General features: G+C 41.4%; 1 protein-coding gene across 1 annotated transcript; it reads right to left on the bottom strand.

Annotated features, from left to right (window-relative positions):
• Positions 1 to 196: 196 nt before the first annotated feature.
• On the bottom strand, positions 197 to 16,323 carry LOC103781991 (mucosa-associated lymphoid tissue lymphoma translocation protein 1-like; the record flags this gene model as incomplete). The annotated part of the gene is made up of 7 exons (XM_008949721.1): positions 197 to 324; positions 625 to 699; positions 2,099 to 2,276; positions 7,491 to 7,769; positions 12,854 to 12,950; positions 13,538 to 13,716; positions 16,173 to 16,323. Coding segments are annotated over 7 exons (1,087 nt in total), but the record flags the coding sequence as incomplete, so codon positions are not given.
• Between the last annotated feature and the right edge of the window lie 1,113 nt (positions 16,324 to 17,436).

Genomic DNA, 17,436 nt, shown 5'->3' with positions numbered 1-17,436 from the left:
TATATATAAATGATTTATATAAATCATCATTTGTTGCACAGTAGCACCTGCTTCTTAATAAAAGCTGCTATTTTAACAAAATGCAGCAAGGAAGAGCTCTCAGTAGTTTAACATTCACGATGAGAAGAACACATAATCAAAGAATTTTCACTACTGCAGGCTGAGAAGACTGTTAGAGCAGTAAGCAGGAATTCACCTTCTGCAACCTCATCTAGCAGGACTGTAATCTTCTTGTCTTCTAGCAAACGGTCCTTCAAGAACTTCATGAAGATTCCATTGGCCAACCCTGACTGCTGAATTTCAAAGGCTTCTGCTCCTTGGCATCTATGAGATCACCAATATCAAGACAAGGAAAAAAAGACACTGACACAGCTGCATGATTAAGATCAACATGAGGACAAAAGGAGTAAATTTACGTTAGGAATAAGGGAGAGAAGCCCTACAATTTGAAAACCAGATGGTGTCTAAGGCCAGCCTGTATAGCAGAAGGACATAGAGACGGATGAAAATTACTGGTCCTGTAACAGGTCAGTATTTTTCTGTAGGAGATTAGCTATTGCAATCTCAGTGGTCACTTTTGGCTTCCAAACCTCTGTAGCACAGCAGAAGAAAAAATTTCCTTACGTGGCATATCCAAAAACGATGTTGGCCGTAACCTTCAGGGCATCTAAGACAAGAATTGTGTCATCGTACTCATTTCTGCAACAAACGGAAACACGGAGCAGTGAAATAACAATGTGAAAACTGGGAGCAGTAACAAACCTTCCAGCTGCTCAGAACACCAAACCAGCACAGCTCAGGAACAGTCCATGGCTCCTCCCCTACGCCTGCCGATCCCGACTGCTAAACAACCACCATCAGCAGCACCACCACTCCTCATGGAGACAGTGTAAAGACACAGCTGCATGCTGCACACTGCCCAGATAAGGCCATCTTATATTGACCAACAGAGTTTGGCTACAAACTCTTAAAATTGTTTCTGATAACTAGCCATTCTAGATTGTAACAAGAACTGTAAGATTGTTTTGTCTCCCCCCAAGACCTCGTGCCTGCGCAGTGAACGCGAGGCTCATGTGGCCGTGTTTCCTACGTGCAGAGCAGGCTGTGAAGCTGAACTGGTCACTGGGGTTTCATTAGCAGTGAGATTTAGAGGCCCTACAAACACTAAAGCATCAGCAGCTTTCTGTTATGAAACATGCCTCAGAGACCCACTTTCAGAAGTGCTGACTGAAGAGCTGGTTTCAAAGGCAAGTTTAATCAGGCACAGTAGTCTCTTAATATGGAAAGAAAACACTTTTTTTAGAGAAATCAAATAAATCAGATGACCTCCAGAGGTCCCTTCCAACCTCAACCAGTCCGTAAACCAGTTGATTTTTAAGCTCTAAATCAAGATACAACATCCCCAGCCTAAAAGTAGTCCACAAAATCCAGGCCTCTGAAGAGTTCTAAAATAAGCACATCACTTGAGCTCCTCTGTCAAATTCACATGCCTTTAGTCTTATGGATTCTCCTTCCTCCTGTAATGATTATGATGGTCAATGACGCAAGGGGAAAGGGTAATTTTTCTTCTTTCAGATACCTAAGTTTACTTTTATCTAATAGGACTGGCACTTTATAACTTTTAAACAAACACAGGAAAAAGAAACAAATGTCATTCAAATAAAGAGGGAAGTATTTACCCAGGGAAACAAAGTCTTACTGCCCACTTCACATTTCTATCCAAGGCCAAAGGCAAAATAAGAATATGAAATGAGTCTTAAGGACTTTAAGAACTCTCAGGCACAGGCTGTGAATTCTGAGAACCATGAACTTTCAAGTACAGTGAATTCTCAGCCTAGACTAAAGATTTCTCCTCAGTTTGAGGTACAGCTTTCTCTCAAGATCTCTTGCTGTTCTCTCAAAGTGGCTGGTCAGCTTTATTTGTTCATTTTTAAAATAGGCTCAGTTTTAATCTCTTGCTGCAGTGAATAAACTGAACCTCAGAGCTGGTTCCCAGAACTACAGTCACTACACCTGTCCCTCTGCTGTGAGGCAAAGGCAGCCCCCAGACACAGAGGGGTGCCGCCGGTTCTCCCCGCGCCCCCCGAGGAGCCCGTACCTCTTCCGACACATATCCAGCAGGAACACGTTGAGTCCCGTCTCCTTCTCCTGCATGAGCTTGAGGATGTGCTGCACACACAGGCAGTTGGCAGACCGGTAGGGATTTGGAGCATCGATGGGAACCATGAAGCTGTTGCCATAGTTCTCGTAGCCATGGCCAGCGTAGTATAACAGACCTGAGAGTTCAAAATACAGGTGACTGGACACACAGCTTAGGAGCACACAGCTTAGGAGCATACAGCTCAGGAGCACACTGCAACGTTCTCTAAGTGCCAGCACGGCCAAAAACTGCAGGCGTTTTGTCCACCCTGTGTGTCTGAGGGGGACAAACTATCCTTCAAGCTACTCCAGGCAGGTTTTTTAGATCAATATGCCTTTGTCAACACAGGAAGGAAGGGGGGAGCAGACAAAGCCATTGATATTAACCTCATAATACAGAAACACACAAAGTTAAAATACATTTGCTCATGCAATAGAATCAATTAGATATTTACATCAAACACACAAAGGTTTTTTCTACTTTAAGTAGAGTTACGACCTGTTAGGTATGATGTGTCACTCACAGATACGATCAAGGAAATTACCATCTGTAAATCATTTCCATGAGTGCAGCCACAGGGCCTGGAGTAGCAGTGAATCAGTGCAGATTTTATAGATGGAAAAAAACCAGTGCTGAACAGTTTGGGTGGATCTTTTTCTTAACAAGAGATGCTGTCATCTTTCAATTTTTTCTTTTTTTTTTTTTTTTTAACTTATCAATGGTTATTGGCAACTCTTAAAACTATTTTAATTGTATCATCAGAGAAAAACCCTTGCTTGCACTATGAGAGCATCTTGCAAGTTTGTAGTTTTGCTGTTTCCTCTGTACAGTCAGGTTTTTTGTCTTTTATAGCGAGGGATAAGAAATATCATTACATTTAGAGGAAGACAAAACAAAAAAGACTCCTGTAATCATGCGTGGTAGGACTCCAGAGCATGTTGCTGTTACCAGACCACCAAGAACTCTTAACTGCATCTACATCTCTTTACATTTACAGACTCGTGACTCTTGTGGGTCTACTAAACAAGCAAATTCTTTCCATGCCTACCTAGACCCAAAAGATTGTTCTGCAGTCTTCTCCCTTGTGCCAATGTACAAAAGCCTACTATTTAAGATTTAAAATCTTAAATGAAAAATTCCAGTACTTTTGTATGAAATAAAATATAACAGAATTTTTTAAAGAAACTTTTCTTATCCCTGAAAAAGGGAACTGCAGCCTAGGGCTTAGATTTTACTTATATGAATAAAAATGTCAAATATTAAAGTCATATCAATTTCCATTAAGATTAGATGATCTTAGCAATCATAACCTCCACTGCCATAATACAGTTACCAAAAACTTGCAGGATTAAATGGAATTTTCATAGTCATTCCCAGTGCTGTTTTTGCTTATCTATGACAAGTTCCATCTTCTAAAAAGGATTTTTATTTATCTATACAAAGCAGTCTATGAGTCAGATACTCAGTTAGTATATAGTGCTGCAGTTGAGTAAAAGTCAACCCAAACACTACCATTTATGCTAAGTGGAGATGCGGTCACCTTACATCATTATTCACAGTAAAAATAGCTCTAGAATTTATGTTACTACAGAACTTGAATATTCAGGAAAAATAAAGTGGGCCTACCCTACATACTAAAATGATGTACAATGACCTCAGCTTGTGTAGATAGGTATGCTACATGTTTAACTTCTCACTAGGGACAGCTGCAGCAGAACTGGAAATACCGCACACAGGCCGGCACGCTGCGTGACGGGACCGCAAGCTGGGATGACAGCCCCTGAGCTGAGCCTGGCCTCCCCCTTGCAGGCACTTGGGTCCTTCCCAGCCCGGCCAGGACCTTGCAGAGCGCTCTGCTCAGTCAAGAGCACTCCACTTCTCTTTACAAGAGCACTCCACTTCTCCTTACGGGGAACGTGCGTGCCCAGGAGGCACCAGTGCCCGGGGCAGCCCGGGGGGCGCAGAGCTGGGCAACGGCCTCGCCTCGCGCGGCTGCAGCCAGGTCCTGAAGGGTGCAGGATTTAAAGAGCATCGTGGAAAACCTGCACGAGTGAAGGCACTCTGGGGCTGTTTACAAGATTCCGACAGATAACTGAGACCAGGCAGCTTCAACAGTGAGAAAGGGACTCGAGCGCCAAGTCCGTGATTCCCTTGCCAAGTCCTCAGTTAAAACGAAAACCTAACATTTGATTTCCACAGTTTATATCTGGACCTAAGTCAAGGTTATGTTTGAGATTATGATCATCTGAGTATATATTAGACAAGTAATTCTAAGGACTGAAGGAAATCAGTCTCTTTAGTGTAAAGCACGATCTATCAGACTGTTTCCACAAGGACTAGAAATATCTCAGAAATAATAACTACATTTCTTTCATATCCTTAGATAACTGTGCTATGCTTATTTGATGACTACCTGCAACAGTTAATATGTTGAGCTCAAGATCAGAAATAAATCACCACATACCCAGAGTAAACATCTTTGGAGGGCCTCATGAGACACTTTGACACAACAATTTAAAGTAGGCTCAAGTTCCTCACAGACGTCAGCATTTCAGTGAACGCTGCCTCTCGCTCTCTCTCTCTCTCTGTTTTTTTTTTTTTTTGTTTTAAAGAAAGCAGCCTAGCTATTTTTAGCCTTTCTAACATTTGGGTCTATGTTTTTACCTTTGTCGAATGCCATATGAATTGTGCCCTACACTTAGATCAACATAAACTAAGATATTAGAGGAGGCAATCCCCATCACCTTGTTTACTACTCCTGCTCTTAAGGAGCAGTATCTGAAATGGCACTTTCCTGGCAGTGAGCACGAATTACACAATGTCAGTTTAGGCATCGTGACTATGTGTAACAAGGTCTAAACAGAAGTAGCCACCATCATGCCTCTTGTGTTTGGAGCTATGCCGAGAAAAATGCAATAAAACATTATCCATTTGTGCCCTGACAGCATCTTTTATATACTTTAACCCATTTATAGCCACTACCCAGAAAGAACAAACGTGACTATTTAAATTGAAGTAGTTATTGCCAAACACTACTGAAAAAAACCCATTCTGCTTACTTTTCAGAAATAGCAACTTGCTGTAAAAATACCACTGCAAAAATATGCTTTGTAAGAGCTTTCACATGGTGCTTGTGAGCAGCTCAGTACAGCCTTCCAGTATTTTATTTTCTAAATTCATGTCAACAATTTTAGAAAAAAAATTGAGAAGGTGCAATAATCTAAAAGCTCACTCAAATGCATTAGCATATCTATTTCCCAGGGAAAACAAAGAAAAATGCTATCAGAAGGTCTGCTAACTGCCATAATTAGTGTTGGAATCACAGACTGGTTTGGACTGGAAAGGACCTTAAGGATCACCTAGTTCTAACCCCTGAATATCATGCAAGTTTTGGCTGTGACATAAATGCCCAAATGTCAGATCAGCCAGTTCTGCACAGACAGAGCATCAGGTAACACACCAGTGAAAAAGTCACACTAAAAAAATAATCTGACCATGTGCTCCAGAAAAGAATCCAACAGTGCTTTCTCAGGTGGGCCTCACTACAGGAATTCTGCAATCTAAATACAACAACTGGCACAACTTTTTGGTCTCTCTTTAACTCATTTCTGGAGTCGTTTATGCAATCATACTTTTAGAAGAGAACCCAAAATGTCTGCTGCTGGCCAGCTCCTCCAAGCCCACATAACTTTTCTCACACTCCAAGCCAGGTCACCCCAGGCCTTTTCCATGCAAGACATGGAATTGATGCATAGAGCATAAACCTCCACCATGGCCTCCCCCAGCTAGCACAGCCACCAGTTCTGTCTTGTGCTTTGTCCCTCAAAACCAATTTTATGCAAGACAAGAAATCCCAGTCTGTGAGTAACTGTCTAAGAATCAGTGCCTACCAGACCTGACCGTGGAGTGCTCATCCCCACAGGAGGCATCTCCTGGGCAGGGGGTGGAGGAGAGCTGGTCCATTTCTCAGTTTGTGTTCTTTACGCAAAGTGCTTTCCACAAAGGATAACATGAATTCCTCCAGTTTATTTTACTTCTTTAAAGTGCATACAGATAAGAGAACTGCATCTTGATTTTACATAAACAAAGTTCCTTTTCAGTTTGCCTTTCGAATCAGAAATCCAGGTTTGCATAACTCTCTCTCACACCCTGTCAAGGGCATTATGGAAAACTGTGTTTGTAGTATACAAAGTCTACACAGTATCACAACAACTGAAAAAGTCAGCAATTCAAAGCAAGGATTTCTACTTAACCTGAAAACCTGACTGAAAAGAAGAAGGCAAAAAATATGGCATCCAACCTGTTGTGTCATGCCCTAACTAAAGCACAAAGTCTTCCTCGTTTCCATAGTGCGTACTTTAGTCGGTAACATGTTCATGAGAGACATGCTTTGCCACCACGTCCCACTGCCCATGACCCACCTGCTCCAGGAGTGCAGCCCAGTGCCAGGGCAAGGCAAACACCCTCCTTCCTCTGCTCTGGGCAGAGCTGGCGAGCGAGGACTCGGGGACCAGCACAGCCCCTCCCAGAGAGCGCCAGAAGGATGGAGATCCAGAAGGAAAGAGTATTCTGCAGACGTCCAGTAGAAAGACAGGAGATGAAAGGAAGGGTCCCACCAGCAAGGCCAGAACACATTCCATGCTGCACCACTGCAAGGCTGCCCCCACCTCTCCCACAGAGACGCAGCCCAGCAGCCTAACGGGCCACGGCACTGGCCAGCCCTAGCCAAGTCACTACCCAATAGCACAAGGAAGGAAGGAGGTAGATAGACAGGATAGAAGTTTACGAAGAAGGTGTTTGAGAGGTCTTCTAAAGGCAGCAAGGAGTGCTGCCCGAGGCTGCACGGCGTCTTGTATACTGCAGTCACACAATTTTCAACCACTCTGCTAGCTTGTTTCAATAACACACCAACACAGGCAACAACAGACTGGTCTTGTTCTTGCTGAAAAGACTACCACAACCTAGTGCTAATGCCTTCTTAGTACAGCTGTGCACCTTCTGCAGAGCATGTTGTCAGATGTGCTGCATGGATACAGCAGCCTTTAGTGACAAACGCATCAGTACTACGGAAGAAAAAAAAATGCACTGCAGTTTTAGCCTCAGTTAAAGGAAAAAATTCCAACATTTTCTCTGTTGAAAGAATAAAGAAACAATACTGTCTTAATTAAAGTCAGAGGATACGCTGGCGAGTGCTTTTAACTTGCTTTTCCCATGCTACATGCACGCTCTTTACCATTATCTTTGTTTTGCTATCACATACAGTGAGCTGGCAGAGGTAAATGCCAGATGCCTGTGCACTTGATACATCACAAACCTGACCCACTTCAGGAGGGACATGACATGTTCTTACCATATACTCCTTTGTCCAGGAGAAGTAAAAACTCATCCACTGCATTTCGCATCTCGGACTCAGTAAGATCCAGCAAAGAAACAACTTTGAAATCCAGCTGTCTGAGCAAGTTGGTCAGTTCATAGACATCGACCATGGGAGCCTTGAGCTGGGGGTGATTCCAGTAGCTCATATTTCCTATTAACAGAGCTACCTTGTCTGTTGCTACAGAGACACAGGAAAAACAAAACCACATCACATTTATATATTCCAGGGTTTCAATACCTGTGAAAACAGTATCTAATCTCACTTTAGGCACAATATTTTACAGGATTTCAAAAAAGTCATCCTACATCAGCAATACAGTTCAACTCTCTTATCCAAAATAGCATTTCAGCATGGTCTGGCAGTCAACATATCTGAATTGTGATGCATCTCACACTGGATAACCTGTCAAGAAGCAGGTTACTAAGGCTATCTCCCATTTATTTCATTTTTCTGAAGGCAAAGATAATTACTGAAGTCCTCAATGCAGGAAAAAATGTAATAAACAAGAAAATTCTTATGGCAAGTTGCCAAAGCTGCAGCCAGTATGCTTTCCCCAAACCCTCAAGTTTTCTTATGCTTCTTAAGGAACAAACCAAAAAAACATCACACAGGAAAGATCGCTTTCACATCTCCATTTCCCATGTCTTGTCTCTCTAAACCACTGCACATTTAGGTGGAAACTCTCACAGGTCAGAAGTAGTGTTTTTCCTTTTTGTTAAGGTTTCTTTTTACTGTTGCTCTGGATAAAAGCAATTCTACAGAGATAGAAGAAATTTACAGAATTCAGAGGGGAGTCTGCTGACATTCTCACACTTTGACATTTGACTTTGTTAATTTTGATTTTAATAAAGTCCAAAGTAATTCTGTTCTAAGTAAACAAAGCAGCAACGAAGGAGGAAAAAAGTCACATTAACAGAAATTCTTAAAACAGACTACTACCCTGATTTTTATCCAAGAACTACAACACTAAGTTAAAGAGAGGCACTTAATCAAAGCAAGGCACTTCCTCCCTGGTTCGTTCCTTCTCCTCTCAAATAGGAGAAATTGTCCCACAGCTCTGGTGGCAAATGAGATCCCCTGAATGCCCCAAACCTGCTTGATATTCAATAACCTTGCACAGCTAGGTCCAGAAGAGAACCTCTGTCCACAGCCTCAGTATCTTAACATTTCACCTGCTCAAAGAGGTTTTCAGCATTTTTGCACCTGGAAAACCTCCAAGGTCTTGAACAGTGTCAAGTATTTTAAGCAGCAGAGACCGAGTGCCAGTGGCATACAGTCATTGTAAAAATACACACTTTCTAAATCATGTAGAAAAGAACCAGGACTGGGGAGCATTTATACTCCCTCTCACGCTGATGAACATGAAAGAGTGGTAAAATTTTGACAGAGGCCAGCAGCCCTTCCACCTGGTTTAACATGGACAAGCACCACGTCTGACCACAGTCAGGTTCACGGTGCAAACTCCAGACCGCTGTTAATCCCCAGCACAACGCAGAGAAACTGTCCTCACCAGCTTCAGCTCAGGAACAAAGCACTCACACCCTGTGCACAGAAGAGCTGGGCTTGCAGGGACAGCACACCCTTTGCCCACAGATGACCAGCCCCTTCTGTCCCATCATCCTGACACCACGTCTCCAGCTATCCAAGTGTCCAAAGTAACGGTGTAACAGGCTGGCTGAGGTCGTGGCCAGAGGAATTTGATACAGTAAGCTGAAACAGATGAGAAGTTGTAGATGCTCCACAGAGTCACTAAAAATACTGGTGCCCTCACCACAGTTTACTACTGAAAGGGCATGCAAGCACTAGAAAGATCTATAAAAATACACAGCAGTCCTTCTCCCTGCAGCTTTTTTAATGCAGTATGGTTATTTCACTAGCAGTGGCAGAAGAAGCAAAATCCGTTTCCTAGATATGAAATGCATGTTCAGTACACCTACAAAACTACTTACCAACAGGTCTGTAACTCAACTGTTCTTGTAGGTCTGCTTAAAACAGATGAAAAGAGCAGATTGTCAGTAACTACAGTCATAGTTGCCAGTGTCAGAAAATGGACGATGTGTCCCACACTGCCGTGGTCTGCTTTGCCCAATACGTTATAGTTTAAGGCAAAAAAGTGCTCTTTTTGTTTTGGTGGGGTTTTGGGTGGTGGTGTTTACCTGATTTCCTTCACCCTCTTCCAGCAAACAGCCTAACAGGATACAAATAGCTAGTTCTATAAATTAAGAAATAACAGAGTCTTACAGTGTCATTTTGTATCTCACAAAGTGTGCACCAGCGTTTTCAGTAACCCCTGAAACGGTTCATCCTCTCCAAACGAAATGCAGCCGTGCGAGATGGGGGATTCCCAGCAGGGATGAGCACCTGTATGTGAACGTTCTTTTCCTTTGTGCCTTGCAGAGGGGCGGCAGAGCCGGCGCCGTGCCAGCGGGAACAGGCGAGCGCCAGCCAGAGCGGTACCCTTTGGGTGACACGGCACTTGACAGCACCACCTCGGTGACGAAAACTATTTCTTGGCAGAAGTGAGTGTATCTTTGATGTCTAACCCAGGAAATTGTATGACCTTTGTGATTTGAGATTTTGGGAACACTGTATCAGGCATAATCCCTTATGGAGCACTACTTCAGATCGATGTTTCTACAGTAAATATCAAACAGGTTTCAGGTCACTTTAGTCCCCTCCAACATGAATTTAAGAAATACACCAATTCAACGTACGGGCGACAGCCAGGCACCTTATACCTTTTTCACCTTAATCATCTGAAAAAGCAGCAACATACTGAAACTTAAAGAGTCCAAAGAAGTCACAGGCCAGAAGGCAAAAGTTAATTCCCTTCTGTATTTGTCTAAATATGCATGCAGTAGGAAAGACCAGCTTTGTGTGATTTGCCAAAGATAACAACCCTGTGAGTCATGACAGTCTTCAAGGTAACTTACTGGAGTCAGAAAGCTGTGCTGCTCTTAAAAGGACACCCATCCCTATTAAATCACCAGCTGTAAATACATCCAAATATAAACTATATATTGTAACCCAGCTTGGCTTCTGGGGTTTGTAAATGAAGAGGTGAAATTAAAGTTTTTCAAAACTTAACACTTACCTGTTTTTTGGAGATCACTTAGATCTTCTGTGAAGAAATACACCAATAAAATAATAGTTTAAAGAAGAAGCAAAAAATACATTTTTATTAATAAAAACACAATTATCATGCCATTATTAATAGAAGTGAAATGTCAGAAAACAATCTGTCTTCCAATATACATTGCATTTCTGTAAATCTAACCTTTCACGTTTATTCCACATGCAAAGAAAAGCCTACATCAATATCCTATGCTAGACACAGCACTTCAGTACAGTAGATCTCAAATCAAAGGGAGAAGCACATCCTATGCCTCAATCCCACAGGCATGCAAGCAGCTTGAATGAATAAAGAACCAGATAGCAGAATCACTTGTTTGAAAAATAGATGTTTGAAGGACTGCTCAAAAAGCAACATCCTGAACAAGAAATCTTAATTTGTAAAGCCACGTGTACTCAGAAAGGCTTCCGATACAATTGTCAAACACTCTAAGTAACCACAGGTTTCATGTATTTATTCTCAGAACACTGGAAATGATGGAAAATAAAAATAATTGATTGGAAGCACCAGAGGTCTCTTAGGGCAGCCTGCTCTGTGCAGCAGAGCCCTGCAGAGCAGGAAAGATGTGACAGCTCAAAGCTGTGCCTCAGAAGTGGCTGACACCAAAATGTGTGCCACCTCTGTTCCAGGGAGCAATGGTACACAATCCACTCAATGGTAAACCTTCAGCAAAAGGGCTAAAGGGACACATCAGCTCTGGTTAAACTTTGAACAAGAAATGCTGCAGAGCAGTTTCATTCCTATTCTATGATTCTGTGAAAAACAGGGTACAGAGCCATTTCTTACACTTCCCAAATGCATCTGTTTTTTTCATTGCTGTTAGGTAAGCTGGGGGTTCCTGCTGTAAGCAGCCTTACATCTTTATCTATGATCCCTATGATGTAAGTTTTACAGACTTTGAGATACTCAGTAATCACGGGATGGTATCAGCCTCAGAGGTCACAATACAATTCTCCCCTGCCACTGGAGCAATGCAAAGGGAAACAGAACTTGTCCTAGTAAGGCTGCTGGAAACACCTCTTGCAGGCATGGCTGACAGAGGAACTAGCTCTATCCAGCTCTCTAAGGGCATCCAGGTTCCTAAACATCTTTTGCCTTTCTTGAAAGGATGTTGCTTCCTGAGCCCAGCCAAAGATATCTCAAGATCTTTACGTTTCACTAGAAACTGTAAACACAGGACAAAAAAACAGTGCAAAAATCAGCTAACTACAGAAGAATAAAGTAACTTGATTTTTCTCCATGTGCTCCACATCGTGGTATCAAGGCAGAGAGGAGAGAAGCACATGCAGAAGGAACATTGCATCACACCAGCGTTTTAAAATAGACCGAAGCTCTTAACCCACACATGCTTTTCAGAAACACACTCAACAATCTGTCATCCTTGTCATTAATTATTAAAAATGGATTCACAGCTAAAGATTTACTTTACCTTCTGTGCATTCCACTGCCATAGCTTTCTTTCCTTGTGTTTTAAAGGGGGAAAAAATTGGAAGACAATTGCTCTCAGTTATGAGAGTTAGCACACACAGAGGAACAGAAAGGTCACTACCAAGCTTCTCTGCCAGCTGGCTCATTTTATAGCAGTATAAATCAGCACTGCCCACAATGCTGTCTAGTAATCACTACTAAAAACTCAGGACTACTACACTAGACTATTTCTTAGGTTAGGAAAGAAATTCTCATATGAATTAAGCAATAGTATTCCCATATAGATCTGGAAGCTATGCAAAAAGATCTTTTCCTTTCTGGTTTACTGCAAATACGTGCACACACACTAAACAAATTTATATTCATGTATTCTGATTGCTGTGAATAATCTCACTTGTCCCAACTGCTGAGGGACTCTGTGTAAGACAGTTCATATCACCAACAAGGGTTAAACTGTTTTTCAGTTGTCAAAAAAAGAAAAAAAAAAAAAAAAAAATCAGCTTGCAATCTGCTGACAAGCCGTGTACATGCTAGCAATGCCAAAGAGTGGTAGCACTTCTCTGCTGGTTATCATAAAGACCCAAAGCACTTTATAACTGATAAAGCTCTACAATTCCATTTGCTGAAAGCAAGCAAAGCTATTTTAACAAATAGATAAGCTAAAAATACAGAAGACATGTGATTTGCTTAACACTGAAGCTTCAAAAATACATTGTAACGATAGGGAAGAAATTGCTAAATCAGCTGATCTCTGTGTAAGAGGAAAACTCCTTACCTATAATGACATCTATCTTCTGGCTGTCTTGATCTTCCCGGTCATTGAATACATGGCACCAATATGTCCCTTGATGTTCCACATCCACGTAAGGTACCTGTGCAAGCATCATCACAGTCATCCTGCCAGACCCCAGCAGGATACCTGCAGCAGTATCATTTAAGCCCATATGCCAGAAAGAGTGAAAACTAAAAGTAAAGCCTGGACAAATCCAAAAGCTGCTGATAACCTAATTCTTCACTAAGCTGGAAGGCACATGTGTGTTAGAAATACTAAGAATTGAACAGAGAATGCAAACCCACCTCACAGGCTTGAGATGCCTCAAGTGCTGAATGCAACAGCATGTGCAAATCAGAGCACTCTGCAGTGCAAGGAAGAAAGATGAGCTTTCACTTTTACTGATGCTCAATCTTCGTTATGGCAATGTCAGGCCAACCCAAAACACACTGTAGCCTTACATGCCACGACTAGCCCCTGAAACATGCTGAGGATTAAAATTAACACATCTGAGAGCCTCAGAACAGTGTGGGCAAGTCACAGAACGGGAGAAAAGCTTCTAGCGAGCACTTCCACAGGAGGTTATCAAGGCTATGAGGAAGTTTTTTTCTTCAAGGAAGCTTTATGTGATAAGTTAAAGGTGGTGACACATTATTCCCCCAAGGCTGGCACTTTGCAGTAACTTACCATGTAGACATTTTTGCTCCCATCTGCCAAGGGAAAGCCATTTCTGAACCACTGGTAATGAGGCACTGGGTTTCCAACAGCTCCACATTCTAACACCAAAGCATCCCCCACCGCCAGGCTTTGTGGCTGAGGCTGAATACAGATGTGCAACCTGTTTTCAGGCAAACCAGTTAAGGTCCCTTAAAAAAAGGTAAAAAAAAAAAAAGAAAGAGCAAGACAGTGTAACTGCATATAGGCTTGTAAGAATTGATGACATGTGGTCACATCTTCCTGTAACCACAACAGACTCTTTTAATCGCAATGGAATTGTTACTTGTCCTTTAAGAGTGTACTAAAAAGGAGTAGCAATGGCTTTCCAGTTCTTCAGTTGACAAATAAAAAGGAATCCACATTAAATATACCTCAGAAATGAAAATAAGCAAAGCTCTCTTTTCATTATTTATTCCTGCCTGCAGGATTATAAAGGCTCCAGAGAAAAGGACGAGTACAAAGAGGAGTAGCTACTGAAGGATGGACTGAGGATCTAACTTGTGTGCAAGTGTGAACACACGAATAAGAATTTAAGCCTTAAAATCAGTTAGTTTTAGCATATCTCTATTCTCCTCATTCTAAACGGAACATCAGACCTTATGGTAAATACACTAAAAATGCTCAAAGCTAAAAACACTTAACAAACATCAGCTACTGGCATGTCCTTGTATAGAAATGTCTTTGGGAAAGAAACCTACTCAGAAAACCCTACTTGTCCTGCTGATGCAAGTTTCTACAAAAGACAAAACTGATTGACACAGTGTTGATATTCATGTTCAAAATATCCACTGCACACACAAGAGTGCTCCACTGCAAAGGTTTCCAATCTCTGGGTACCAAATAGTCTGATTAACTGACACATACTACAGCAAGCCCAGACCTACTGGTAAAGGTCACACCAGTGATCTCTGATCTTAGCTGCAAGGTCACAGATCTTTACTTTTGGACTAATATGTAGATAAGTTTTGTCATCAGAGCTCATCAATGACTGGCAATTAGAGGGTGAAGATGTTTTCCTTTACACAGTAAAATAAATCTGAAAAAAGAAAGCAACCAAGGGAGCAGGAAAAGAAAAATAAATTACAAAAAAAGACAGCAGCTGAAATAGAAGATTTCATATCAAGTCAACATTTGCAGAAATGGTACTGTCAGTGTCATCTAGTTCAGCTGGAACACCAGCAATGCAAGGGCAGATGTTACTGGAGATGGAGAGCACTCATGCACTGCAAGCACTACACACCCCTTCAAGGTTTCTTTGTAAGGACTCTAAGAGGGGAATTTAGAGGAAGGAGTAACTTATCCTGCCCCTCGTCTTTTTACCCATCACATCCAAAGACTCATTTCCACTATGGTTCCTTGTTGGCTAGAAGTCAGGGAACATAAAGCAAGGTACTAGTCTGTGGATGCCTGCTGCCCTTTAGTCACCAACACTTTTGCCAAAAGTGTGAAACAATATACTGCTGTTTTTCTAAGATTTTTTTTTTTAAACTAGTCCTTACAAGGTTATTCATCTCAGCTTCCTGGTGCCATCAGCAAGATCTAAAACTGCAGCTTTCTAACTGAATTGAACCTGAAGGAGAAGCAAAGGAAAAGCAGATTAAATCATTGCTTAGATAAGGGACTGAGACTATCTTTTGAGACAAAGATGTAAAAAAGGTCACCTCAAACGACATGGCAATAGCTTTTGATCTTTTACTGGAAGATTGATTCTCTCTCTTTCCTTTTATATGTGGGATGCAAGTGGAAAACACCTTTGACTCATGACATAAGCCAAATAAGTACTCTCCACAGGCTGCAGACAGTGCAGCTGATTTCTAGCTCACTCATCTTTAGACCAATAGCAAGCAAGTCCAGACTAACTATGAAGTTTATGAAGGGTAGACTTAGTGCATGAGTCAATGCCTATTTAATGCAACTGACTATTCTGTAAAAGAAAAACCTCAAAAGCCCCCAAAAAACCTACGCATCCCAGAAAACAAAGATGCCACTCCAACAACTTCAGGAAACTGGAAATAAATGTACACTATTTATATACTAGAGCCAAGAAGTAAATTTCCAAAATCTTTACATTCTACTGACGAATTCCAGCACTAGCTATATACCTTTGGAGTAGACAGCTGTTCACTCTGATTTGCTTTCTGCTATTATTTCATTCTCCTCATACTTCTCCCACCTGTAAGGTAGGACTTCTTTCTAAAAAGGCAGAGAACCTCATTAGATGCACCTTTACCCAAATGCCTTTATTCTCAGACTGGCAACACACAGATGAAGGGGAAACAAACAGTCTCGACTATTAGCCCAGAGCCCAAAGAGCAGACATTCAGAATAGGCTGTGTGTCCAGTCACTAGCAAGTTACAAGAGGTAAACAGGTAAAAAACAGAGTTAAAGAACTGCTCTTCTGACCCAGGGATGCTCTAAGAACTAAGAGGATCTGAGACTCTGTGTGGTTTCCACCTATTTGTTCTTACCGACCACTGTGGAACTTCATTTCTCTTCTGCTTACTGAGCCTTCTTTCACATCTGTGGCAAGACAGCAACAGGAACCCAAGTTCCTCTAACAAGTGGGAAGATAGACTTTCAGAAGACAGTGTTATTGCCACTCACCATGAGGTGTTCCCTGGAGATCACAAACGTCAAGTCGTGCCCACCGACTGAAGACGAAGGAGGAGTCACTGTTCACGCGGCAGATGTAGAAGCCAGAGTCGTTCACATTCACTGGATTCAGAACAAGCTCTGGAGAGTTACCGTGGGCAATCTGAATTGCAGGTGGACCAAGAAACGTTCAAATTTAGATTGATTTATTCTAAACCACGATCAAATGTTAGAATACTTATTTCAATGTCCATAATACCAGCTTAATCAACTCCTTCAGTTACTTGAGCCTTCTGGATGAGAAAGTCTTGTTCTATATATTTAGTAGCCCAGACACAGGCTTTCTTCCCAGAATAATTCATATGCCCCTACTTAAGACAATTTTGAGCTTTTAAGTCAGTTGAAAAGGTCTTCCTGAAATTAAAAGAGTTTACCTTTCCCCACAAATAACTTGGAATAATTTCTTAAGCACTACTGCAAACAGCATGTGTGTTACATTCAGCTCTAGTTTTAAGATATATTCAGCTATGCCCAGGAAATGGTAACATTCTTTCACAGAAAAAGAATTTTTTACTACATCTGTATTTTAACTCTAATGAGCAGGAAATTACTGTAATCCTATTTTTAAGCCATGTTTTGGATGATGTAGATAAACTTTTAGAAAGGTGTAGGAAATTAGTTGAAAAATTTCAGTCCTAACAGCAATTTAATTTACCATAACATTATTTTATGCATTTAAAAAAAAAAAGAAAAAGTACTTATAAAAAAATTACATTAAGAAAAAAGTGCATTCATCTTGTAGAATGATAACCAGGACCAGAAATCTGGACGTAAGTGCTGCCATTCCAATTCCAGAGATACCAGCTCACTTGCATTCCAGGATTTTACTGAAGAAGCCTGTGGCACCTCCAAGCTCAGGCCTTCCACTGTTCATCCTTGGGAAACCAGTTTCCATCCGTTCAAGACCAACGACTGGCATTTGTTCTGGTGTAGCAGTTTCTCCATGGCCTGTGCTAAACTTCTTGGTCAGCTAGAGAAAATTTAACTTACAGTTTCCTTACTGTCACATTCCCAGATTAGCCTCCAAGGATGAAGTGCTCTGAACATAAGGATCCACCTTATTGTTTTAGCACATTGATAGGGTCATTATGCAGCATTTCTTAAATTTCTATTTTTATCAGTATATATAGCAATCCTCTCATTGTAAATAAGAATAATTAGTATAAAAAAAATCAAAAAACATTACTGAAAAATTATTAAAATAAATTATTAATTA

This window comes from Merops nubicus, unplaced genomic scaffold, assembly GCF_000691845.1.
Source record: "Merops nubicus isolate BGI_N331 unplaced genomic scaffold, ASM69184v1 Scaffold49991, whole genome shotgun sequence".
Lineage (NCBI taxonomy): Eukaryota > Metazoa > Chordata > Aves > Coraciiformes > Meropidae > Merops > Merops nubicus.
The sequence above is the reverse complement of the archived record's forward strand: the minus strand, read 5'-3'. Positions and strand labels throughout refer to the sequence as shown.